General features: G+C 41.5%; 1 protein-coding gene across 7 annotated transcripts in view; it reads right to left on the reverse strand.

Annotated features, from left to right (window-relative positions):
- The window catches only part of FBXO16 (F-box protein 16), a 78,573-nt gene that overhangs the window by 14,242 nt on the left and 37,283 nt on the right, over nucleotides 1–27,048 (reverse strand). Inside the window, exons 7-9 of one of the 7 annotated variants that reach the window (XM_026007852.2) lie at nucleotides 24,071–24,173; nucleotides 9,695–9,720; nucleotides 6,172–9,199 (exon numbers count right to left, since the gene is read on the reverse strand). In XM_026007852.2, the coding sequence (XP_025863637.1) occupies nucleotides 9,190–9,199; nucleotides 9,695–9,720; nucleotides 24,071–24,173 (139 nt within the window). In that variant the 3' untranslated portion in view covers nucleotides 6,172–9,189. Of the gene's footprint in view, nucleotides 1–6,171; nucleotides 9,200–9,694; nucleotides 9,721–15,715; nucleotides 15,856–23,373; nucleotides 23,965–24,070; nucleotides 24,174–27,048 lie in introns of those variants that run through there. The other 6 variants (XM_072719576.1, XM_026007850.2, XM_026007851.2 and 3 more) reach the window with 6 other exon arrangements.

The raw sequence follows: 27,048 nt of genomic DNA on the forward strand, positions 1-27,048 counted from the left end.
TGTTTTAGCAGCCCAAATAGACTAAGACACTGTGAGAAAGCAATTGCCATGAGTTAAGGCTGAGACCAGATTTCCTGATTTAAGGTGAGTAGATATTGAAGAACAGAAGGAAGATATGCATGTAACTTGCAAGAGAGTGTTGAGCAAAATGAAGGAGAGGAACAAGGCTGGGTCAAATCATGGCTTTTTTTAAAAAAGAATTTTAATATAATTATTTGAGAGAGAGAGCACAGGGAGTGGGGGGTAGGGGAGGGGCAGTGAGAGAGGGAGAAGGAGACTTCCTGCTGAGTAAGGAGCCCAACACAGGGCTCTATCCCAGGACCCTGAGATCATGACCTGAGCCAAAGGCAGACGCTAAACTGACTAAGCTACCCAGGTGCCCCCAAATCATGACATTTTTGAGAAGTTGTAAAGTGTGAGGTGAAGAATGTAAGACATCTGAAAAAAAGTTTAACTGAAAAAGCATGGTCCTAGGCACCAAAAGGAATGGAACCAGGAGTGTAGGTGGGTGGGGACATATCGCTTCAGTATTGGCCATTTTGTCAGAATCCTTGGCCCTCTCCCTTACAGACACAGCAATGTACAACTCTGAGGGTCTTCACTGTTGTATGAGATGAGGATGTATCTGACACTGGGGTTAAAGATACATCTCTCTCTTTCTCTTTGTTTATCCTTCCATTTTTATGTGTATGATTTAATAGAATTAAGTAGATTCACATTGCTGTGCAGCCATAAATACCATCTATCTCCAGAACTTTTTCATTTTCCCAAACTGAAATTAAACACGTGGTGCCCCTGGCAACCACCATTCTTTCTGTCTCTATGGATTTGACTACTCTAGGTCCCTCATCCAAGTGGAATCACACAGTATTTGTCCTTTGGTGCCTGATTTATTTTCCTTAGCATTATGTCCTCAAGATTCATCCACATTGTACCATGTGTCTGAATTTCCTTTTTTTTTTTAGATGGCAATAATAAATTTTATTTACCCAACAAATACATTTTTTGAGGACCTATTATACATTAGACATTATGTTATACTCTAGAAACAAAGTATTTAAAGGGGCACCTGGCTGGCTCAGTCGGTGGTGCATGTGACTCTTGATCTTGGGGTTGTGAGTTTAGGGTGTAGAGATTGGTGTAGAGATTGGGTGTAGAGATTACTGGGTGTAGAGATTACTTTAAAATAAAATCTTAAAAAAAAAATAGAAACATGATTAAGACGATACTCTAGTTTCCATGAGCTCACAGTCTGACTTAGAGTCTGTATTAACAATCACATGATGGTAGGAAGAATTTCCTTTGTTTTTAAGGCTGCATAATATCCCATTGTAGGGATAGACCACATTTGTTTATCTATTCATCCGTCAATGGACACTTGGGTTGCTTCCACCTTTTGGCTATCATGAATAATGCTGCTATGAATTTGCGCATAAAAGATACATTTCGTAAATACTTTTTTTTTGTCTTGCTAAAATTAGGGCTTCACAAGGTGATCTATTTCTTCTATGAGTAGAAAGTAGGAAGAATTAAGGATATTTCTTTTTTTTTTAATATTTTTTAAAATTTTTTCATTTATTCATGATAGTCACAGAGAGAGAGAGAGAGAGAGAGGCAGAGACATAGGCAGAGGGAGAAGCAGGCTCCATGCACCAGGAGCCCAACGTGGGATTCGATCCCAGGTCTCCAGGATCGCGCCCTGGGCCAAAGGCAGGCGCCAAACCGCTGCACCACCCAGGGATCCCAATTAAGGATATTTCTCAGCTGGGATCTTAAGAGTGGTGAGGGTGTAAGATGTAAGGAGGAAGGACAGAAATGCAAAGTGAGAGGAGAGAATGAAGCCTATTGGCTGAAAAACCACAGGAAGAAAGCCCATGGTCAGAGTGGGGCTGCTGACAGTAGTTGACCTCAGGGTGGATGCAGAGGATGGGGGTGGCCACCTGGTATTTAGAACCAATGCCAGGGAAAGGAAATACAGATCTAGTTCCTGCCCTGACTCTGTATTAACTGGAACACCCTTGCCAGGTTCATTAACATCTGTGAATCTTAGAATCTTCACGTGTATGTTGGTGATAGTAGTGTCTTGCATGTTTGTCTCATGAGATTGTCTAATGTGTTAATAGTGCAGGAGAAAGGTCACAATAATCTATCAAGTACTATAAAAAAAAATCTGGATTCTGATAAAACCAGTGCAGGGGCTAGAGAACCTAAATTATGGGAAGTAAACAAAATAAAAGAATAAGCTTGGGGAGAATGTAGGGTGTAGGAAAGACCATCATAACATAAAAACTATAATCTAGGGCATCAAGAAGAGCCTAAGACCTTATCTTGCTTTATCCACTATACATCCTTTAAGACCCAGATCACTGTTATCCCTGATTATAATTGTTCCCAGCCTCTCCCCACCATGTAGAATAAGCTGCTCCATATTCAGAACTTGCCTCTGTTTTAGTACTGATAACTATGCATTTTGAGTGTTTTCCCCCTTTATTCTTTTCTGGTGTAGTAAAATACACATAACATAATATTTACCATTTTAACCATTTTTCCCCAATTTTAACCATTTTTAAGTGTACAATTCAGTGGCATTAAGTACATTCGCATTGTTGTGCAACCATCACCACCACCCATCTTCCAAAATGGAAACTTTGTACCCACTAAACACTAACTCCCCATTTCTCCCTTCCACAGCCCCTAGAAACCTTTATTCTATTTTTATTTCTTTGAATTTGACTGCTCAAGGTACCTAATATAACTGGAATCATACAGTATCTTTGAAACTGGCTTCTTTTTAAAACATTTTTTATTTTTAAAAGTAATCTCTACACCCAACATGGGGCTCAAACTCACAATCCCAAGATCAAGAGATGCATGCTCTACTGACTGAGCCAGCCAGGCTGGCCTCTTTAATTTAGCATAATGTTGTAGCATGTGTCAGAATTTCCTTCCTTTCTAAGGTTAAATAATATTCCAGTGTATGTATAAACCACACTTTGTTTATCCATTCATCTGTCAATGGACACTTGTGTTGCTTCTACCTTTTGGCTATTATAAGTAATACTGCTATGAACACGGATATACTAATATCTTTTTGAGTCCCTGTTCTCAATTATATCTGAATTGCTGGATCATAAACTAATCCTATGTTTAATTTTTCCATAGCATCTGTCATTTTACAACCCCAGCAACAAAGGCACAAAGGTTCCAATTTCCCCACATCCTTGCCAACACTTGTTTTTGATGTTTTCGACAATAGCCATCTTAATGGGTGTAAAGTGGTAGGTTACTTTTTAAAACACAGGTTTCTTCCCCAGACTTTACGTTTTTCAAAAACTGACTTGGTGGGTCTTTGTTGGATTTGAATGAAATCAAAGACCTGGGCTGAACACATATTTCCCTAAGGGTGTCTGTATAAATATTCAAAATTTCCCCCAAACCTCTCCCCAATAGCAATACAAATATGTTTTCACTGAGGTCAGTCACGTCTGAATTTTCAAGAGTATGAAATAATAGAAGAGGAGCAGCTCGCTGGACTGAGATAGAGGGGAAGGAGCGCCCTCTTGCGTCTTTTCTCTGTCAATGTCGGTGGATCAAGGAGCCAGCTGAGAAATGAACATTTCAGACCCTCAGATGACATTCCCGTGACAACAAACTCCAGTTACACCCCTCCTGCATTAAGAAAATGTGGAAATACAGAGTGAGTGGAACTGGGGTCCTCTGAAAAGTTCCCAATCCATAAGGCGGGTGGATGGGCGGGTGGGAAGAGTAAAAGATAGGCAGAAATAACAACAGAATACTAGATGCAAGATGGATAGATTACTATGTAAATACAGGAAGATTAAAATCTCGAAGGAGATAAGTCAAGATTTATATCAGAATATATACCTCGCTGGTTAAGAAGGAGCTGGGGTTGGCACTGGAGTTTCTCCTAAGGCTCCAGGTACAGGGTGTCCCCGACCTGGGAAGGCAGCCTCGAGGTAGGGGCGGTATGGGTCCAGCTGTTAGGTTTCCAGAGACCCTGTAAGGTCTAGACAAGCTCACCTGTCTTTTGGAGGGAGGCCCTGGAAACCCATCACGTGTTCCTTTCTTCCCTTTTGTGTCCTTCTCCTAGCTCCTTATCTCTTGACTTTCATCTCCCGACACTTCTTCCCTCCCTAAATTGGCTGTTGACTGGGACACTGTCTCCATAGCTTCCCCTGGCCCTGATACTCACAAAGATAATCACGCAGGACCTTTGGCTTTAGAGTTTTTGCATGTATAACAAGTGTGGGGACCAGTTACAAAGGATTAAGAAGCGTTCTTGCAATGCTTGCTCCTGAAAGCAACCTCAGCTGGCCTCTTAGAGTAGATAGAGTCATTCCCTAGGTCTTCATCCTTTAATGCTGAGGGTAGATGAAGTCAAGGCATCACAGTAAATGTGCAAAATATCCAATCAGGTAGAAACTAGTGCTCATTAGGGAAACAGCGTGGTGTAAAAAATCAGGTATTTATGGCCCAACACATCTGGGTTGAAAGCCCAGCTATGCTGCTTGTAGCTGTGGCCACTTGTGCACATTACTTTGTTATCAATTTGGCAGCTGGTAAAATGAGAAAGACAACCTGCCTACCTCAAAATATTCTTGCAAAAATTAAGTAAGACCAAGTACATAAATCATTTAGGAAGTATCACGTGTAATAAATGCCCATCTTCTTCCCCCTCTTGCCCCCAGCCTCCTCCTGTTCCTGTAAGTCTAGTGGCTCTGGTTGAGATTTCTGGGTCACTGGTGTCACAATGGAGAATTTTTAGGTCAATAAGAGCTATATGGGAAGCCGAAGAATAGCTGCTTTGCTGGTATTCTTGTGTAGGGTGGTGTGGGGAAGGTCTTTCCAAACCATCCAAATTACTTCCCAAGACTTTTTGCAATTGCCCAAACCAGAAACCTGAGAGTCATGCTTGAATTCTCCTTGTCTCTCTTATTTGTATTTCTAAGTTCTATTACTTCTCCTTAAGATATTCTAAATCCTAGGGTTTTCTCTATCCCTGTGCAATGGCTTCTTGACCAGCCTATAGAATTGTCCCTCTTCTTAATTATGCAGCAGTTGGAGCTCTTCCTACATCTACGTCTTAGCCAGTTGCTCCCTTGCTTAAGGTCACCTATTGATTGCTCAACTTCTGTTTTTTCTTAAGGATTTTATTTGTTCACTTGACAGAAAGAGAGAGAGAAAGAGCGAGAGAGAGAACAAGCAGGGGGAGAGGCAGAGGGAGAGAGAGAAGCAGACTCCTTGTTGAGCTGAGCTGGGAGCCCAACAGGGGGCTCAATCCCAAGACCCTGGGATCATGATCTGAACCAAAGGCAGACACTTAACCATCTGAGCCACCCAGGTGCCCCCATTGTTCAACTTCTTTCAAGATGAAGTCTAAACTTAGCATGGCTTGGTTCCTGTTTGGACTCCTGCCTACTTTTTCAGCTTGCTCTTTCACCAACCCTGCTGCCACCCCACTTCCTCTATGTGCCAGCCATACCCAACTATTTACAGTGCCATAGACCAGGCACAGTGAGTGAGGTGTTGTTACATGTGGGACTTCAGCCCTAAGACCAGGCCAGCCCTGGGCAAACCAGGATGACAGTCACCCTAGTTTTGCATTGGGTCTCTGTATGGTTTATTCATTTCTCCCAAATGCTTCATCTGTCACACTTCCTATTTACTACTCAATACCATTTCCTCCATTTCTGCTTGGACACCACTTGTGCAGCTCCATGTGGAGTGGTTTATTTGTCCCTTCCCAAAGCTGTAGCAGCCTGTGCTCCTTGCAGCTACTGCTCTATATTAATGGCTGCTTTGTCTCCCTCATAAACTATAAATGGGTTATAAACCCATTAAAGGCAGGATGCCTCCTACCTTCCCTAGCAGAGCCTAGCAGAGAGTCTGGCACAAGGTTGGAGTTCAATCAAGTTTTCTCAAATTAAGAAATATCAAATCTATCTTTCTCCATTGTCATCTAATTCATATCACTCTGGGCGATGTTAAAAGTCCAATGCTTGCATCCCCATGCAAATTCATAGGCTGAACCCTTAGAGTGACTGTATTTGGAGATGAGGCCACTAAGGAAGTAATTAAGGTTAAATCAGGCCATAAGTGTGGGGTCCTGATCTCATATGACTGGTGTCTTTATAAGAAGAGAAACCACAGAAACCTCTCTCTCTCTCTTTCTCTCTCTCTGCACAGGTACCAAGGAAAGGGCATATGAGCACACAGAGAAGAGGTAACCCCAAAAGAGAGGTCTTGCAAGATGCCAACTGTGCCAACACCTTGATCTTGGACTTCCAGCCTCCAAAACTATGAGAAAATAAATATCTGTTGTTTAAGCCACCCAGTCAGTGGTATTTTGTTATAGCAGCCCAAGCAGACTAATACAGGGGATGTGCCTTGTTCATATAACTATGCTGTGGCCAATGACAAGTAAGGGTCACACAGGGAACCATCCTGAGGCAGTCTGTTCCAAAATAGTCACAATTATATTTCCTATCCCACATGTTCTTCCAGAACCTTACAATTCTGTAAAGTCTATGCCTGCTCTGCTTGAAACTGGATACGGCTCTGTGGTCATCAGGGCATAATGGAGAAACTTCTGAGGCTAGGGACAAAAGAGGTGATTCAGAGCCCACTTGTCTCTCTCTTGGGATACTCGTCCGTAGAACCCAGCCCCCATGCTATGAGAACCCTAGCCCAGATGAAGAGGAGCAGGGGCCCCTGCACTCATCCCTGGCTGAACGCCCAGTGAAAGGCTAGCATGCACTTCCCAGCCATGTCCCTAGACCATCTTGGGATTGGATCTTCCAGCCCTCTGTCAGGAGGACTCAGAGGATGATGTTGTACGGATCAGAGACAAGCTCCTCCCCAGAACGCTCCCAAACTGCTGATTTATGAAGGGAATGACAGACTGTTATTGTAAGCAACTAAATTTGGGGCTGGTTTGTTTTATAGAAATAGATAACCTAACTACAGCTTAAGACAAGATGTAGCCACTAGTACTAGACGAGCCCTTCCTTCTCTTGATAGGTCCTTGCCCCAGAAGATTCTGGTTTATTTCAGAAGAGACACAGACACACTCCAGACTGGCCCATTCAAATTTATGCCCACGATGTGACTGGATCCTGACATAATCCAGGGGGCTCACTGGGACAAAGCAGTGCAGAATCCTGGAGCTGTAGGCCTCCCAGCTACCCAGCTGCCCCTGACTCCTGGGAGCTGACCATGAGGGCTCAGCCTTCATGAAGAAGTAATCTTAACTAATAGTCATCTGCTTTGCCCATCGGAGGAATACCAGGTCTCATTCCAGGTATATATATTTTTTCTTCTCTGCCTCAGTGTCATGTTTAATATCACCTTGGGTGGTGCAAACTAATCAATTGTAAGTTGGGCATGTTTTGTCCTATACCAATCATTTGGGCACACAAACCACTGTATCCTGGGCCATCCTTCCAGGCCATCATTTTGAACCATTCAAAAACAAGTATGTATATATATGTATATATATACACATATATATTCAAAAACAAGTATATATAAATATGTGTATATATATAAAACAGTATGTAATATAGGAACATGAGTGTTCAACATTACATGATTGACAAACATTTGGTTTTCTATCATTATAGTTAACTAGGTAAGTAAGTATCCTAGAATGGTAACTTCTGGGACCTTGAAATGGTTACATGAGTAGGTGGTTTAGTTTAGAACATATAACTAATATTTTTGCAGCTAAGTAACATTTTCTGTTTTCCAATTACCCTTTGAAGCCCATTCACATTGCTTGAATATCAATTATAATTCCTTCTTCAGAAATTTTTACATTTCGCCCCATTGTGCTAGTTATTCCTCACTGTCTCACCCATATAATACCCCTTCTACCACACCTAGACACATTTCTCCCCAGGCTTCTTTGTGCTCTGACTTCTGGATGAGAGGCAAGTGCTGTTGGAGTGTCAAGGGGTAGGGAGAGAGGGGTTGGGACTTCTCCCTCTCCCTTCCCTGCTAGGCCTTGTTTTTAACAGTGACTATGTTCCTCCATCAGAGAGTATATATCTCACTGGGCAGCCCTTCTCCTGTGGCTACAGCTCTCATGGGTTCTAGGAACAACAGGACCTTTCCCTCTTGTCTTGCCTCTTCAGGCCACAGGATGATAGAGGCTTCCACTGTTGCTAGTTCCTAGGTGCTTCACCATCTCATCTTGATTCTCTTACTTCTCCCTACAGTGTTGTTGTGGGCTGAATTGTATCCCACCCCCTTAGCCTCAACCCCCCATCTAAACTCCTATATTGAAGTCTTAACCCCCAGGACCTCAGAATGTGACTATCTTTGGAGATGAAGTATTCAAAGAGGTAATTAAGGTTAAATGAGGTCATATGGGCAGGCCCTAATCTATTCTGACTTGTATCCTTATAATAAGAGATTAGGACACAGACCTGCCCAGAAGAAGACCATATGAAGACACAAGGAGAAGGTGGCCACTCACAAGCCAAGGAGAGAGGCCTCAGAAGTAACCAATCCTGCTGACATCTTGATCTTAGAGCTCCCAGCCTCTAGAACTGTGAGAAAATAAATGTATGTTGTTTATAAGCTACCCATCGATGGTATTTTTGTTATAGCAGGTGGAACAGATGAAGACAGTGGTATTTTGTGATGGCAGCCCTAGCCAGTGAGACACCATGGGAAACAGCCCCTTCATTAAACTGCTCAAGTAGCCTTGGGTGTATGCTGTCTGTATGCTTCTGGGACCCTGCCCCCTATACCCAATATTACCACTGTAGCTATTCTATGTCCCTTTATCAATCCCATGGTATCTATCCTCACATTTGTATCTAGGTTTGTAACTATATCAGCACTTATGCCATGAATACCTTTTATAGAGATACTGAGAACTCCCTTTGCCAAGTAGGTACCTAAGCTGAAAGTTTCTAATAGAGGACTCAAGTAACACCCAACTCTCCAGTGTGTAGAACACTCATTCTATCAAAATCCTTTCACATATCTAAATTGACTTCGTATCAGGAGCCTAGCTGGGTAAAGCCTGAAGTCCAGAGTGCCTCTGAAGATGCTGCATGAGGATTTTCGTTGCTGCTTCGGTGGCTGGGAGCCCTGCCCACCAATGAGGAGACCAAGCAAGATGAGTGGGAACTTGTAGAGGGGCGCTGGGTTCTGCACTTAGGGATATCTGGGGAGGAAAAAGACATCATTTGAGTGACAGCCACTAAAACATCAGAGAGGAAGCTATATAGTTAACTTATTTTAATGATACAAAACAACTTTATCAAATTGTAGGGCTGGATGGGATTTATTGAGGCTTTCTCAATGTCACCACCCCTAGCCCCCATGCAATCTTCACCTTGAGCTACCATCAGTTTTTTTTGTCTCCAGAGTGCTTTCACAACCATAATTTCATTTGAACCTCAAGAAAATTCTGCAAGGTAGGTAGGGAAGTATTAGCATCTCCATTTTACAAATAAATGGAACCCAAGAACGGGCAATTTAAGTGCCAGCTCAAGTTCACAGAGCAAAAAGGTGTCAGCCAGGTCTGGAGTCTTGCGGCTCTCAGGCCAGGTGAGTATTGGTAGAGTTTCCATATTTTACACTCTCAACTAATTTGTACATGCACACCTTCACTCTAAAAAGGAAAATGTTGCAGGTTGACATTCCAACCAAAACTCACAGCGAGAAAGGATTTCTCCTGGACATCTGGCCGGGAGCAGGAAAGGGAAGAAGGAAAGTTGGAGACGACAAGAGAAAGAAAGATCACAAGCTGAGCTTGCAGGGAGCATAAGCGATGGACTCTTGTAAGTTCACTTTTTTTTTTTTGTAAGTTCACTCTTAACATTGGCCCCTACTGTACAGAGAGACATAAGGAAGTGGGACAGATATGCAGATACTGTAACTTTCCCTGAACACAATCTTGGTCCCATGATTCCATATCCAGCTGGCATGTCCCAACCATCAGATCATGTATTATATCCTTCTCATGCTCTACTGGATATGTTCGAAACACACAGGGTTTCCATTAATCTGGGGAAATCCTACTTTAGACTTTCACTGAATCAGAAACCGCTTCATCCAATGACTGTTGTCTCCTGTCCTCTTGTCCAGGGAACTGGGTCCCTCATTATTCCACAAAGATGCCCCAAACAGACTGGTCTTACCTCACACCCTATACCAGCTTCACATACTCTATTCTTTATTTAAATCTAACCTGTCCTTTGAGGTCCACCTTCTCCAAGAAGCTTGAGTTTCTTGACCCTCAGGGATTTCTGCCTCAGCTGGATTCTGGAAGTCATTATTATGGACTTGGCATTGAACATATGTTCTTGGACATTAGCATTCACTCTTGACTATAATCATTTGTCCCCTGACAAAACCGCAAACTCTGAGAACAAAGCTGGGATCTTATACTTCAATGAATCTACGGGTTCCTATAGTATATCCATAGTTCACTGATGATTTTTCTGGGAAAAAGTAGGCAAAGCTGGGATTAAATGTAGCAAGTTGTTAGAATTGGAGAGGAAAAGGTGGAAGAAATGGGTGCAAATAATCTTCCCTCCTTTGAAGCTTTCAGGGTTGTTTCAAGATCAGTGTACAGTAAGCATTTTTGGTGTTGTTTTAAGATCAACCTAAGGTAAGAGAACAAACAGAGGTGTTCCCTTTGTGCTATCTTAGTAACAATAAAAATAGAATAATACCTGTTGAATGAAGAAAAGGCTTAGCTCTCTAGGATACAAGCACGGGCTAGTCACACATCACCTGTAACAGTTTTGAATTTAATCCTATTACTTTGCAAAGCTGATTTATCACTGCATTTGAGGAACCCCTTTTTCCTAAGTCCCCCCGGGGTGGGGGTGGGAGGGTGGGGAGTTCACATGCTCAGGCAGGTTCCTCTCAAGATCTCCTTTTTAGCCAAGACAGGTTGCAGGGATTCACCCTACCCCCCCACACACAGACGCCCCCCACCCTTGGTAATTGTCACCACCTATCCAGACTGTTGGGTTTCTCTTCCCTCTAAGATGGGCTCTGGGAAAATCATCTTGTTACATCCACCCTTTCTTTCTGTCTCTGAAAACAAATTTGCAGACCCTTTTCATTTTAAGGCTTTAATGTCCATCATTACAAGAGAAAAGATAAGATTTAAGAGGAAAACATGGGGAGGTTACATAAAAAAGGTATAAATCTGACAGTCTCAGATATTGATCTAAAGCATCTGATGATCTTGTTGAAATAACTGGGAATTTCTTGTATGCTAACACTGGGTATGAGATAATAGAAGAATACATATTAGTCTTGGTCTCATGTTCCTGGCACGAAGCTCCTCAAACCCTTGTAATTTCCTAAGTGATAAGAGCACTTAGGAGTATCTTTTTTTTCTATTGAGGTGACTCTGGATGGGCTCCTGGATAGGGGCTGATTACCAGAAAGCCCAAGCCATTATTAGAAGCTTAGAATTTTCAGCCCCACTCACCATCCTCTGGAGAGGGGAGAGGGGCTAGAAATGGACTTGATAATTGATCATGCCTCCATGATGGAGCCTCCATAAAAATCCCAGTAGGATGGGGTTGCTCTTACAAGCAATGTTGTTATAAATTATGTTTACTTATGTGCAGGTGTATCTGTTATAGCTTTTCCTTACTATTCCCACAAAGAAGGATGGAACCAGCCTACAGATCTTTCTCAACCTATGATGGGGTTATGTCCTGATAAACACATCATGAATTAAAAATATTTTAAGTAAAAAAGGCACTTAATATACCTAATCTACTGACCATTATAGCTCAGCCTAGCCTACGTTAAACATGCTCAGGACACTTACGTTGGCCTACAGGTGGGCAAAATCATCAAACACAAAGTCAATTTTATGATAAAGTATGGAATAGCTCATGTAATGTATTGAATATTGTACCAAAAGTGAGAAGCAGAATGGTTCTGTGGGTACAGACTGGTTTTAAGTGTATCAGTTGTTTACTCTTGTGACTGTGTGACTGACTGGAGCTGCAGTTGCCACCAACCTGCATCATGAGATGAGAGTGTCATACTGCCTATCACTAGCCTGGGAAAAGATCAAAATCCAAATCTCAAAGTATGGTTTTTACTGAATGTGTACTGCTTTTGTACCATCATAAAGCTGAAAAAGTGATAAGTTAAACCACTGAGAGGCAGGGACCATCTATAATTATTTTTCTCAGGGTTTCTGAGTGCCTCAGTTGGTTAAGTGTCTCACTTCTGATTTCAGCTCAGGTCATGATCTCAGGGTCATGGGATCAAGCCCCAACATCAGGCTCTGAGCTCAGCGCAGAGTCTGCTTGACATTCTCTTTCTCTCCCTCTGCCCCTCACTGCTCATGTGAGCTATAAATAAATAAATAAATAAATAAATAAATAAATAAATTTATTTTTCTCACTGTTGATCTTACTGTTTCCTTTTCTTTTAAAGATTTTATTTTATTTTTTCTTAAGATTTTATTTATTCATGAGAGACACAGAGAAAGAGAGAGAGAGAGAGAGGCAGAGACACAGGCAGAGGGAGAAGCAGGCTCCATGCAGGGAGCCAGATGTGGGACTAGATCCCAGGACTCCAGGATCACGCCCTGGGCTGAAGGCAGGCACTAAACCACTGAGCCACCCAGGGATCCCTAAAGATTTCATTTTTAAATAACTTCTACACTCAATGTGGGGCTTGAACCTATAACCTCGAGGTCAAGAGTCATGTGCTCTACCAACTAAGGCAGCAAGGTGCCCCTTTATTGTTTTTTTTCTAGAAATATTTACTCAATAATATCACCAATTGGTGTCAGCATGTCTTTAAATGCAAGGACATAGAAGAGAAATATAAGGCCATGCTTTACACAATAGAATTCTCCAGGCCCACCTCCTAGGCAATCAGTGCCTATGTCTTCAACTGCTAGATTTATATCTTTTGCCCCACTGTCTCTCCTGAACTCTTGGGTCATAAATTCAGCTCTCTTCTGAATACATATACTTGTTGTCCCACGGGTACCTCACACCTAGCATGTCCTGCTGCATTTCCAGTCTCAGTGGGTGGCATGAGCATTAACACAATTGCCCAACCCAGACACCTAGGAGACACCCTTCCTTGACAGGAAGCTTTCCTCCTCCAGCATGTAGCACCTGGAAGGCAGGGACTGTATCTTGTTATAGTTGTGTCCCTAGCACCCACTCTTGCACCTGTAAAGTACTTGTGGCATAAGTGAATAAATGGACCAATGATTCCTCTTTCATTTCAGGGCAGTGGCTGAAAGCACCTTGCAAGTGGACATTGAAGTAGGAATAGAAAATTCCTATCTTCAGGCTGGATGGTCATTTTATTAGGCACAGAAGAGTGAGAATGGGGAGAGGCTATTGAGGCTGAGCGTCCCAAGAAGGAGTAGGACCCTACAGCAGGTGAAGGCCCAAGAAGGGCTATCACCTGGAATAACTTGTGTTATACCAGCTTGAATATATCCCTGTATCTGTCACTCCCCAGTGAATTTCATTTTCTGATTCTCCATTCATGTTATTTGCAAAAATTTGCAAATGATCACTGATACAACACTATTGGATAAATGCACATAAAAGAATAGATTAGGTAAATGATTATGTGGATATGGAAAAGAGATAAATAGAGTAACAATAATGATAGTCCCTGAAGTGTGCCAATCACTCTTCTAGAAATACCACCCCACCAGCCCCAATTGCAAATATCTGATTGCTGGGCATTGTTTTAATGCCATACATTAAAAAAATGCCATACATTTATTATTTCTTTTTTTTAATGTGTTAAATTTTTAATTTTTTAAAATTATTTTTGTTATTGGAGTTCAATTTGCCAACATATAGCATATCACCCAGTGCTCATTCCATGAAGTGCCCCACTCTGTGCCCGTCACCCAGTCACCCCAACCCCCCCCCCCCCCACTTCCCCTTCCACTACCCCTGTTTGTTTCTTTTTTTTTATTGGAATTCAATTTGCCAACATATAGCATAACACCCAGTGCTCATCCCACCAAGTGCCCCCCTCAGTGCCCATCACCCAGTCACCCCAACCGCCCGCCCACTTCCCCTTCCACTACCCCTTGTTCATTTCCCAGAGTTAGGTGTCTCTCATGTTTTGTCACCCTCACTGACATTTACACTCCTTGTTTGTTTCCCAGAGTTAGGAGTCTCTCATGTTCTGTCATCCTTACTGATATTTCCACTCATTTTCTTTCCTTTCCCCTTTATTCCCTTTCACTAATTTTTTATATTCCCCAAATGAACGAGACCATATAATGTTTGTCCTTCTCTGATTGACTTAATTCACTCAGCATAATACCCTCCAGTCCCATCCACATTGAAGCAAATGGTGGGTATTTGTCGTTTCGAATGGCTGAGTAATATTCCATTGTATACATAAACCACATCTTCTTTATCCATTCATCTTTCGATGGACACCAAGGCTCCTTCCACAGTTTGGCTATTGTGGACATTGCTGCTATAAACATTGGGGTGCAGGTGTCCTGCCATTTCGTTGCATCTGTATCTTTGGGGTAAATACCCAGCAGTGCAATTGCTGGGTCATAGGGCAGTTCTATTTTTAACTCTGAGGAACCTCCACACAGTTTTCCAGAGTGGCTGTACCAGTTCACATTCCCACCAATCGAGCAAGAGGGGTACCCCTTTCTCCACATCCTCTCCAACATTTGTTGTTTCCTGTCTTGTTAACTTTCACCATTCTCACTGGTGTGAGGTGGTATTTGTGGTTTTGATTTGATGGCAAGTGATGCGGAGCATTTTCTCATGTGCTTGTTGGCCATGTCTATGTCTTCCTCTGTGAGATTTCTGTTCATGTCTTTTGCCCATTTCATGATTGGATTGTTTGTTTCTTTGCTGTTGAGTTTAATAAGTTCTTTTTTTTTTTTTTAAGATTTTGTTTATTTACTCATGAGAGACACAGAGAGAGGCAGAGACACAGGCAGAGGGAGAAGCAGACTCCATGCAGGGAGCTCAATGTGGGACTTGATCCCGGACTCCAGGATCATGTCCTGGGCTGAAGGCAGACACTCAACCACTGAGCTACCCAGGTGTCCCTAATAAGTTCTTTATAGATCTTGGATACTAGCCCTTTATCTGATATGTCATTTGCAAATATCTTCTCCCATTCTGTAGGTTGTCTTTTAGTTTTGTTGACTGTTTCCTTTGCTGTGCAGAAGCTTTTTATCTTGATTAAGTTCCAATAATTCATATTTGCTTTTGTTTCCCTTGCCTTCACAGATGTATCTTGCAAGAAGTTGCTGTGGCCAAGTTCAAAAAAGGGTGTTGCCTGTGTTCTCCTCTAGGATTTTGATGGGTTCTTGTCTCACATTTAGATATTTCATCCATTTTGAGTTTATCTTTGTGTATGGTGTAAAAGAATGGTCTAGTTTCATTCTTCTGCATGTGGCGGTCCAATTTTCCCAGCACCATTTAAGCGACTTTTTTCCAGTGGATGGTCTTTCCTGCTTTGTCGAATATTAGTTGACCATAGAGTTGAGGACCCATTTCTGGATTCTCTATTCTGTTCCATTGATCTATGGGTCTGTTTTTGTGCCAGTACCACACTGTCTTGATGATCACAGCTTTGTAGTATAACCTGAAATCTAGCATTGTGATGTCCCTGGCTCTGGTTTTCTTTTTTAATATTCCCCTGGCTATTCGGGGAAATTTTTAATTTTTTTTTAAGTAGGCTTTACACCCAGCATGGAGCCCGACTCAGGGCTTGAACTCACCACCCTGAGATCATGACCTGAGATCAAGAGTCGGATGCTGAACTGACTGAGCCACTCAGGTGACATTATTTCATGTAATCTTCTCAAGCCTGTGATATGGTAAAGTAAGGTAAAGAAGGTGACAATCTTCACTCTGTAGATTTTACCCACTTCCCCCCTTTTAAATATCTACCCTCAACATTTTATGACACTTAATTCAAGAGTAATATGGTAGTACTACATATAAATATGGACTATTGTGTTTGAAAATCATTTTAAAATCTGAAGTGTTTGTTTTAGTCAGCTTCAACTCATTCCTATAAATTGCCTCAACACAGGTTGGGGACTGAGCAATAAGTAAGGGTCACTGATGGGGATAAACCCACCTAGAGGGGTTTCCTTTTGGAAGAGATTTTAAAAGGAATGACTACTCATCCTGGCTTCACTTCAACTTTTGCTTAATCTCTAGGATGGGGCTGCTCCCTCGATTTTTCAATCTGGTAATTCTGAGAGGAGGATCCCTGCTGTTCTCTTGTCTGCTTAGGATCCCAGGTTGCTGCCCAGACCTGTGTGGTCAGTCTTCAAGGGGGCCCCTGCTTTGGTCAACACTATGGAGGAGGTGTTCCCTTTTCTTCCTAGCTCACTCTGCTTCTGTGAGAAACAGAGGGAACATGTTGGGGAAAAATCATCAACAGAATTTTAAAGAAGCCACAGGTCTGTCTTTGTTGTTGGTTTATCTTTTAAGTAATCTTGGGGTAAAGCTGTGAGCTGCGAAGGAAGGCTAAGCAACCCTAGGCCGGGTTTTAAATTTAAATCCAAGACTATGTGATGGCACCAATAGGCCTCCCAAATGAAGGAAGGCAGGAATATGTTGCAAAATGTGCACAGGCCATGAAGTTCAAAGGGTTATTTGTTAGCAATGATCGTGAACTCGGATTTCTAAACAGCTATGTCTTAGAAAATTGGCTTCTACTGTAGTTTGTGGTGAAATACTATATTACAAAATTATATATATATATAATACACATACACACATACACATATGTGTATTATATATATAATAAAAATTATTATATATATATATAATTTTTGTAAGCAAGCCCTGGTTCTAAAGTGGGGCTTAAACTCACAACCCTGAGGTCAAGAATCACATGCTCTACTGATTCAGCCAGCCAGCCAGCTCATATATTTTTAAAACCCCAGAAGTAACAGTGATTAAATATCTGTCATAACTAACATGTATGTAACTAATAATATTACATAACTCACAAACAATGTAGATCCCAAAGAGAAGCCAATTTGTGTCAAATATTTTGTATGTAACTCTTAAAAAGGAGTAGCCATGATGCCACATTCTAAATATTCAGTGAAAGAGAAGTAGGTAGAGTCATTCCTGTTGGATATACCAGGGTAATTCATTATACATAGCATCATAAAACAAGAGATAACAAGACAGAACAAGAAAACTATGCTCTCTTAGAGGTAAAGGATAAATGCAGATTCTAAATAGTGGTCCTGCCTGAGAGTTAATTTTGCCCCCAGGATTGTTAGCAATTAGGTCCTTTCTTCTCTTGGGTATCAAAAATTAACAACCACTAATATTGTAATTGACAAGCAGTGGAGTGTGTGTAGTACAGAATTTACAGCACTGAGTTCAACACGTGTGCTCTGTTCAGCCTGAGTGTGGAATAAAAAACCCAACACTGATGAGGAATGAGTGCATGAACATATGTGTAGGCACAAGACTGTACAGAGACCATGCAGGAAAAAAGAAATACGTGGCTCACATTTCAATATATAACTACGGATGCAACCATTTTTCATATAGTGGAAACTGTGAGAGGAAGAAAAGACAAAGGGAGATAAAGAAAACTGAGGGGAACCAAAAGTAAAAGCAAGAAAAATAAGCTTATTTCACAGGTTAGAGACTCGTGCCAAGGACCCCTGGCTGCCCGGCTGACCTCTCTTGCTATAGCTTCTTATCATCAGTGCTCTCCCTCCTGCGGCCTCAGGCTGTGCTATGGTGGGATTTAGACCTTGGTTATTGCTAGCTATTTACTGACTGCTTCTTTGAGCAAGGCCTATGCTAAATGCTTTACATCCCCCCTCCCAACTTTGTGAGGTTAGTGTCATTACTACTAACTCCATTTTGCCTATGAGGAAACAGAGCGTCCCAGAGGTTAATAAGTGGCCCAAATCACAATCCTGCAAGGGAGGAATCATTATTCCCATTTTACAGATGAAAAAAATGAAGGCTCGGAAAGGTCTAGTAACTTATCCAAAGTCACAACATTTAGTAAAAGAGCTCAAGTCTGTCTGACTGCAAAGCCCATGTTCTTTCTTTCTTTCTTTCTTTTTTTTTTTTAATTTTATTTATTTACTCATGAGAGACACACACAGAGAGAGAGAGAGAGAGGCAGAGACACAGGCAGAGGGAGAAGCAGGGTCCATGCAGGGAGCCCGATGTGGGACTCCATCCCAGGACTCCAGGGTCATGTCCTGGGCTGAAGGAAGGTGCTCAACCGCTGAGCCACCCAGGCGTCCCTCCTTTTTTTTTTTTTTTTTTTTAAATAAAGATTTTACTTATTCATTTGAGAGAGAAGCAGAAAGAGAAGCAGGAGAATGTGGGACTTGATCCCATGACCCCAGGATCACAACATGAGCTGAAGGCAGATGCCCAGCCAACTGAGCCACCCAAGTGTCCGCCCATGTTCTTTCATACTCTGCATTTCAAATGGAATTCTCAGGAATTTCACTGCTGGAGGTAAATGATTTAAAATCTCTTCTGTAGAGATTTCTAGTTCTATACATCCAAACCAAATATATGTTAGAAAACAAATACCGGGGAGTCATCAGAATTCTAAAGAAATCTATTAAAGACTGCCCACAGGAAACCAGAGCATACAATTGTTTGGTAAATACTTCTGTTTAGAATCAAATGTATTTTCTAAAGCTCCAAGTAAAAGACAGAGACAGAAACCGGTTTTGATTGATTGATAATCAGATTCACGAGTGTGATGGATTCTTTCTGAAATTTTATATAAAGTCACTTGAGGGATCCCTGGGTGGCTCAGCGGTTTGGTACCGCCTTCGGCCCAGGGTCTGATCCTGGAGTCCCGGGATGGAGTCCTGCATCGGGCTCCCTGCATGGAGCCTGCTTCTCCCTCTGCCTGTGTCTCTGCCTCTCTCTCTATCTGTGTCTCTCATGAATAAATAAACAAAATCTTAAAAAAAAAAAAAAAAAGAAGTCACTTGAGCTTCAGCTGTGTCCCTCAGGTATCAGAAGAGAGTGGGGAGAGAACATTTATAGGGGACTGTGAGGTCCCACTGCTCCAGACTGTAGGCTGGTATGGATTTTAAAGATGTTGGAATCCAAACTCTCATTTCATAAATGGGAAAATGAAAACTCATCGCCAGTTAATTATAGAGTGGAGGCCAGAACTCTGGGTTTTCTGATTCTTAAACCATTGTTCTTTCCATGACAAGAATCAGGTATCGATTTAGAGTCTATTCTTTTTTTCCTCCTCTTCTGACTCAGAGAAGGTGAGAAAGAAAAAGGTGAGGAAGCTTGCAGAAGCATTTTAAAAACCTTTAGTATTCTTAGAATACTAAGAATCAAGTTATCTTGGAAAGTGTTGAAGAAGGTAAGTGCAGAGGCTGGAATTAGCAGAGCACAGAAAACGATAAGGTCTTATCTAAAGCAATTAGAGTAAGCAGGCAATTAGAGGCTTTTGTTACTTGGATTTAGGTGAATGCCCTGAAACAGCAAGCTTTTTGAAATCTGTGGCCAAATCAGAACCTAGAAAGTGAAGACTTCTAATCTCCAAGCAAAAGTTCAAAGTGAGATAAAAGATATTAAAGGTTTTTATACTTCACTTGGTAGGAAAAAGAAAAAAAAAAAGAGATGAAACAAGATGTCAGGCAGGATCCTCTAAGTCTACCTCCAGGTCTGGGCAAGTCCAAAACCCACCTTTGGGTTTTTTGTGAATTGTCCCAGGGGCTTTTGTTTTCGTGGTCTTCTAGACTTTTGAGATCTTTCATGTGTAAATTGAGAATTTACTGGAAGGTGGGGTGGACATCCCAGCAACAGCAAATAAATTCAATCAGAATGGGTCCTAGCCCCACTCCCCTACATGTCTGAGCTTCTCTCCACCTGGCTAGCTCTTTCTCCACCACTTCTTTCTCTCCTACCCTCCACCTTCCCATTCCCAAGCAGGAGGAGAAACAACAAACTTCCTTAATCTCCTACAGAGCAGGTTTTCCCCTCCTCTGAAGTCCAGGTGCCTGTAGCATCTCAGCTACAGGATGCCCTCAAGAAGGCATCCCTCCTCACAAGCTCTTCAAGGCTTTCCCACAGGGAGACAGCTCCCACCTTCCCCTTCCTGAACAGGCAGTGTGGGTCTGGCTTTTGAGATGAAAAACAACTTTTTTTCTATGTCTTTATACAAGATGGGAAATTTCCTGAAGTTTAATTAAGATGGTAGTACTTGCTATACTGTGGTAGTGTTTATATTTTTCAATTGCTTTGTCCTGTATGGAATTTTATTTTAATAATGAAGAGTAATGGACCTTTCTTGATATGTATCTAATTTTAATAAATGGTCTTCAAAATTGTAAAGCGTTAGTGATCAGGTCTAGGCTTTATTCGCATCTTCTATCAAGGATTCACACCAAAGGTGGTTTAAATGAAGTAGCTGGAAAGAGGCAGCTATAGGGTTCCTGAGTGGCTCAGTGGTTTAGCACCACCTTCAGCTCAGGTTGGGGTCCTGGGATCGAGTCCCACGTTGGGCTCCCTGCATGGAGCCTGCTTCTCCCTCTGCCTGTGTCCCTGCCCTCTGTGTCTCTCATGAATAAATAAATAAAATATTTTTTTTTTTAAAAAAAGAAGCAGCTTTAGGGTGGCCTGGGTGGCTCAGTGGTTAAGTGTCTGCCTTTGGCTGAGGTCCTGGGATCAAGCCCTGTATCAGGCCCTCCGCTCAGCGGGAAGCCTCCTTCTCCCTTTCCCTCTACCTGCAGCTCTGCCTGCTTGTGCTCTTGCTCTCTGTTAGATAGATAGATAGATATCTAGATATCTAGATAGATAATCTTTTTTTTTTTTTTTAAAGAGGCAGCTTTAGAATTAAAAGCATTAAGAGGCAATCAGGTAGGTACCCTTTTACCCTAAGGGGATGATTTTGAAAACCAAAGCCCATTTAAAATAATAGAAAACATCACAAGCTCACTGTTTGGATTTGAACCTGTTTCCCCAAACAGGTTTCTCTTTCTAAAGACATCTCTCACATTGTTTTTTTGTTTTATTTTTTTAAAGATTTTATTTTATTTATTCATGAGAGACACACAGAGAAAGACAGAGACACAGACAGAGGGAGAAGCAGGCTCCCTGTGGGAAGCCCGATGCGGGACTCAATCCCAGGACCCTGGGATCGCACCACCTTCGATCCAAAGGCAGAGCCACCCAGGCATCCCCCTCTCACATCTGAAAGCTGTAAGTCACGATAGGCAAAGAATGAAGAAGCTGGGTCTCAGTGGCCTGATGCCCACAGTCCTGGAGAGATGGCTTAAGGAATTTTTCTCTGTACTTTCATGCTCCCAGGCTTTTTTTCTGTTCCAATCATTCCATTTCATGAAGCTCTACCTTTGCCAAGTATCCAAGTATTTTCTGCTTACAGGGGCCAAGGAATGAATTCTCAGTGTTCAGGTCTCAGGTACCTTCTGGGCGGCTTTGAGGGTCTGTTCTTCTCATCCTTACCTTTATAATGTGTTCCCCTGAATTTTGCCGCTCACCTGTATGCCCAGTTCCTCCTACATATCTCCATACATACACCTATCTAAAGGATGTGAGAACTTTCTATTGAATGAACATGGTGTTGTCTCCATTGCCATGGCACCAGGCTGCGTCTACCACCCTCTCTGCAGTGGCAAGTCTAGAGTTCTGCTCCTTTCTTTCCTGTCCCCTAATTGAATTTCCTCAAAACCCATTTTCTCTTCTCTCAGGTCCCACATCCAGCATTTCCTAATTTTCACAACTGTCTTGCATTACTGAGGAGGTTGCTTATTTCCTCTGAGCTAGGTGGCCCACAGTGAGGGCAAACTGCCACCACGTGGAGAGCGGGCCTGAGCCACACGCTGCCTCGCGGCCCCACACAACCAGGCTTGTCACAGGCATCCTTACCGAGAGAATGATCCTAGCACGCTTCTGGAGGGTTTAATGATGCCTTATGCTCCTTATCAAAACTACCAAGCATAAATAGTGATTATAATTAGTATATTTACATAAACAATACAAGTACATCAATACAACTGCACACTTCATTTTATTAATGGCTTCACCATTCTCTCTCGTTGTCTAATTTGTACTGGTCTCCCTTAATGAGCACAACTTTTAAAGTTTATAAATATAATGAATTTTTTAATGTACGCAAACCCTTCTAGTGTGTGACAGATGGTTAATGTCAAAAGCCCCTGGGGAAGGCTTCTGTGTAGCCTTTTATTTTGTCTTGTGTTTCAAGCCAGAGAAATGTTTGACTGTGCTGATAATTTGTAAGCATACATCAACCATCAACTTTTATCGTCCTTTAAATTCCCAGCTCTCCCCTGGATTTCTCTTCTACTCCTGGCCTAGAAAGGGCTGGGAAACTGGGCAGAAGCGTGCCTAAATGGCCTGTGTGATAAGCCTCATAAAGTTATTTTTCTCAATTAATCGTTTTCACTGACAATTTTACTGCTCTGCGTTCAGCTTCTCCATTCCCTTGGGCATCTGTACATATGTCTGTTATAAACCTCATCCAGTCCAACAAAATTGGCCCCTCAATACAGACTGCCCTATTTTTTAAAAAGCTCATTTTAAAAAGCTCTCTCTCTCTCTTTTTTTGAAACATAACACTTGAAAATACATTTAAACAGAAAGTAATAGCTTTAAAGCAGAGCTCTAAAAGTGATTTATTCATAAGTACATACTTATTCCTCTCCCAATTGACATCTATTTTATATTAATTTTCCTTGAGTGTGTATCTTCAGCTTATTTCTAAATCTTTACTACTAAAATGAACTTTTTATTCCACCCTTATTCTTTTCTACTTTGCTCCAAAGACTCTCATATGGGCTGAGAGGGATCCACTGGGTGTACGGAACCACAATTTGGAAAACTCTGCTATGAAATAATAATGCTCCCTAGTCACAATCACTGACTTTATTAGGTAGTCAATTAGCTATTTTTTAATTAGGGAAGGAAAAGTTCCTAATTCATTTTTTCTGAAGTGACTTGAAGTGCACTTTTATAATCATGCTCCACTGGTAACAGGAAAACTATGGAAAGTATACCTTTTTTCTTAGGTAAGTTGAACCTTCACTCTATCAGTTAGTAATTTCTTTTCTTTTTTTTTTTTAAGATTTTATTTCTTTATTTGAGAGAGTGAGTGAGGGAGAGAGAGCATGAGTGGGGAGAGAGAAAAAGGGAAAGCAGATTCCCCTCTGATCAGAGAGCTCGATGTGGGAGCTCCCAGGACCCTGGGATCTTGACCTGAGTAGTAGGCAGACACCCAGGGGCCCCTAGAGGTAAGTAATTTCTATAGAGAAATCTCTATAGCCCATTCTCCCTCACCCCAAAGGACTCACAGCAGAAGAAAGAATCAATGATAATAATGTTCCCTTTATATTGTATACTTTTTCACAGCAGATTCATATACTTCAGTTCATCCAGGTTTTTTTTTTTAAGATTTTATTTATTTTATTTATTTATTTGACACAGAGAGCACAAGAGGAGGAGCAACAGCAAGAGAGGGAGAAGCAGGTTCTTTGCTGAGCAGGAAGCCCAAGGCAGGGCTTGATCCCAGGACCCTAGGATGACCTGAGCTGAAGGCAGAGGCTTAACTGACTGAGCCATTGAAGGGTCCCCAGTTTTGTTTTTTTTAAATAGATGAGAAAATAGAGACTTAGAGTCTCATGGGAATAAAAAGTAGCACATAGGAAATACAGTCACAGATATTATGATAGTGTTGTGTGATGACAGATGTTAGCTCTACTTGTGGTGAGCAGAGCATAATGTATAGAGATGTTGAATTACAATGTTGTACACCTGAAACTAATGCAATACTGTATGTCAACTATACTCAAATATATATTTTTTTAAATAGACGCTTAGAGAAATTAAATAAAGGATGTCTTCCGGGTCACATAGCTTGTCAGTCAGAGACTAGAATTTAAATCACCACTTGATGATTCTGATTAAAAAAACAAAACAAACAAATTTCATTTCACAAATAGGATTAGAGATCTAGCAATTTTCATAAACATTATGGTACAGAAGCTTTTATAAGCAATACTTACCAGTGACTGCGCTTTTCTTAGCCTAGATCTGTCCTGCAATTTATTTTTCTTATCACGTGACTGTCGACTGAAATCTGGGTTCATTTCATGTCTTTTCCTCCTCCTGTAAATTCAAAGTCATTAGCACATTACAAACAATCACTCTAAATTTGTATAGCTATTTGTCTGTTTGATTTTGTTGTTCCTGTGGTTTAAATGATTGTCTTCATTCAACTGGAAAGGAGCCAAATATAATATCACTAGAAAACTGGTTGAATAAACTCTGGCAAATCCATGCAATGGAGCACAGCAAAAAGGAAAGCACGGTATTTCTACATACAGCTGTGGGGTGATCTCCAGGATATACTGTTATATGAAAAAAGAAAGGTGAATAAAATGGTACGCGTTGTGTGTATTTTATTTCAGAAACAGATGTATTTGCTTAAATTTTGTCGAATGGAAGGACTAGGGGCACCTGGGTGGCTCAGTTGGTTAAGCGTCTGCCTGAGGCTCAGGTCATGATCCCAGGGTCATGGGATCAACCTGGCATTGGGCTCCCTGATCAGCAGGGAGTCTGCTTCTCCCCCTGTCCCTCACTCCGCTTGTGCTCTCTCACACACTCTTTCTTTTCTTTTTTTCTTTTTTAAAAGATTTTATTTACTTATCCATGAGAGACACACAGAGAGAGGCAGAGACATAGGAGGCAGAGGGAGAAGTAGGCTCCCTCCTGGGAGCCCAATGTGGGACTCCGGGATAACGACCTGAGCCTAAGGCAGGCACTCAACCACTGAGGCACCCAGGTGCCCCAATTAATAAAAACTTAAAAATAAAGAAATATGGGATGCCTGGGTGGTTCAGCAGTTGAGCACCTGCCCTTGGCTCAGGGTGTGATCCACGGTCTCAGGATAGAGTCCCACACTAGGCTCCCTGCCTGGAGCCTGCTTCTCCCTCTGCCTATGTCTCTGCCTTTCTCTCTGTGTCTTTCATGAATAAATAAATAAAATCTTAAAAAAATAAAAATAAAGAAATATTTTTAAAAATGGAAGGACTGGGGATCCCTGGGTGGCGCAGCGGCTTGGCGCCTGCCTTTGGCCCAGGGCGCGATCCTGGAGACCCCGGATCGAATCCCACGTCGGGCTCCCGGTGCGTGGAGTCTGCTTCTCCCTCTGCCTGTGTCTCTGCCTCTCTCTCTCTCTCTGTATGACTATCATAAATAAATAATAATAATAAAAAAATATTTAAAAATGGAAGGACTGTAGCATAACATTTTGAAAACTGGTTACCTATAAGTAGGATTCTCATGTGATCCAATCAAGAACAAAGAACAGTATGGAGGAGTACGAACAGAAGCTAGACTTTTCCAAATATACTTTGTTTTATATATCTGACTTTGGAATCTTCAATTTTTCTCAAAGGGACAAAATCCCCAAAATTTAAGAACAAAATGAAAGGGCAGTCGGGGTGGCTCAGCGGTTTAGTGCCACCTTCAGCCCAGGGCCTGATCCTGGAGATCCGGGATCTAGTCCCATGTCGGGCTCCCTGCATGGAGCCTGCTTCTCCCTCTGCCTGTGTCTCTGCCCTCCGCCCCTCTGTGTGTGTGTGTGTGTCTCATGAATAAATAAATAAAATCTTTAAAAAAAAGAACAAAATGAACAAAAAAAGAAACAATCTTGTCTCTGGAATTGGTTGTATTACTACACTGAGGAACTAGGGACTTTAACACAGTAATTTGAATATTCTTAGTAGAACATAAGGACAAAAACACAGGCAAAGAAATCTTAAACTGTTTTTAGTAATCCTATTGTTTGAATCTTATTAGTATTGATTTTCTAAAACTATCATATATATTTGGATAAAGCAAGGATCAGGGGATCCCTGGGTGGCGCAGCGGTTTGGCGCCTGCCTTTGGCCCAGGGCGCGATCCTGGAGACCCGGGATCGAATCCCACATCAGGCTCCCGGTGCATGGAGCCTGCTTCTCCCTCCGCCTGTGTCTCTGCCTCTCTCTCTCTCTCTATGACTATAATAAAAAATTAAAAAAAAAAAAAAAGCAAGGATCAGCAAACTATAACTCTGAGGCCAACTTGGCCCAGTGCCTGTTTTTGTAAATAAAGCTATATTGGGACATACTCATGCTTATTTCTTGCATATTGTCTTTAACTATTTTCAGGCTACAATGGCAGAGCAGTTGTGACAGAGTGACGTCCTGTAAAGCCTAACATATTTATCATTTAGTGCTTTCTAAAAAAGTTTACCTGTAGTAATGGACCTAGGCAATGGTCCTCAAAACCACTAACATTACACCCAAAAAAGAGACAACCAGAAGTTATGTGCCTCATGATAGAAGTACATGATCTTATATACTCCAGCCTCGAGATCTGACTACCAGTATGGCCAAGTACAGGAGACAGAGGAACATGTTAAGCTGCATATTGGGAGTACAATCAGCAAAATTGAGAATGTGAAAAGTTCTACAGGTTGATCTCTATAACAAACAAATTACAAGGGAGAGAAAAAGACAGAGGGTAAGCCTATAGATCCAAAAAATATTTAAGTGACACATGGACTAAATACAATCCACAGACTTTGTGTGGAACTTGATTAAATAAACCAACTGTTTAAAAATACTATTTATGAGACATTCAAAGATACCTCAAAACTGACTTGATATTTGATTGATTATATTGTGGAGTCATCTATTGATTTCAATGTGATATATCATGATTTTTAGAAAGAGTTTATCTTTTGAGGATAGGCATTTATTGAAATATATATGAATGAAATAATGACATTTAGGTTTGTCTCCAAGGTGACCTAGGGGAAGGGCAGAGTGGGTGAAGGATAAATGAAACCAGATTGGTCATGAATTCAAAACTATTAATGCTAGCTGATGGTTACAAGTGGTTGTATTCTCTCTACTCTTACATATATTTATTTCCATTATAAAAATTATATTTAAAAGATCAGCTTTGCCCAAATATTTCTTGTTGCTTAATTTGC

The sequence above is a fragment of the Vulpes vulpes genome, chromosome 9 (genome assembly GCF_048418805.1).
Source record: "Vulpes vulpes isolate BD-2025 chromosome 9, VulVul3, whole genome shotgun sequence".
Classification (NCBI taxonomy): domain Eukaryota; kingdom Metazoa; phylum Chordata; class Mammalia; order Carnivora; family Canidae; genus Vulpes; species Vulpes vulpes.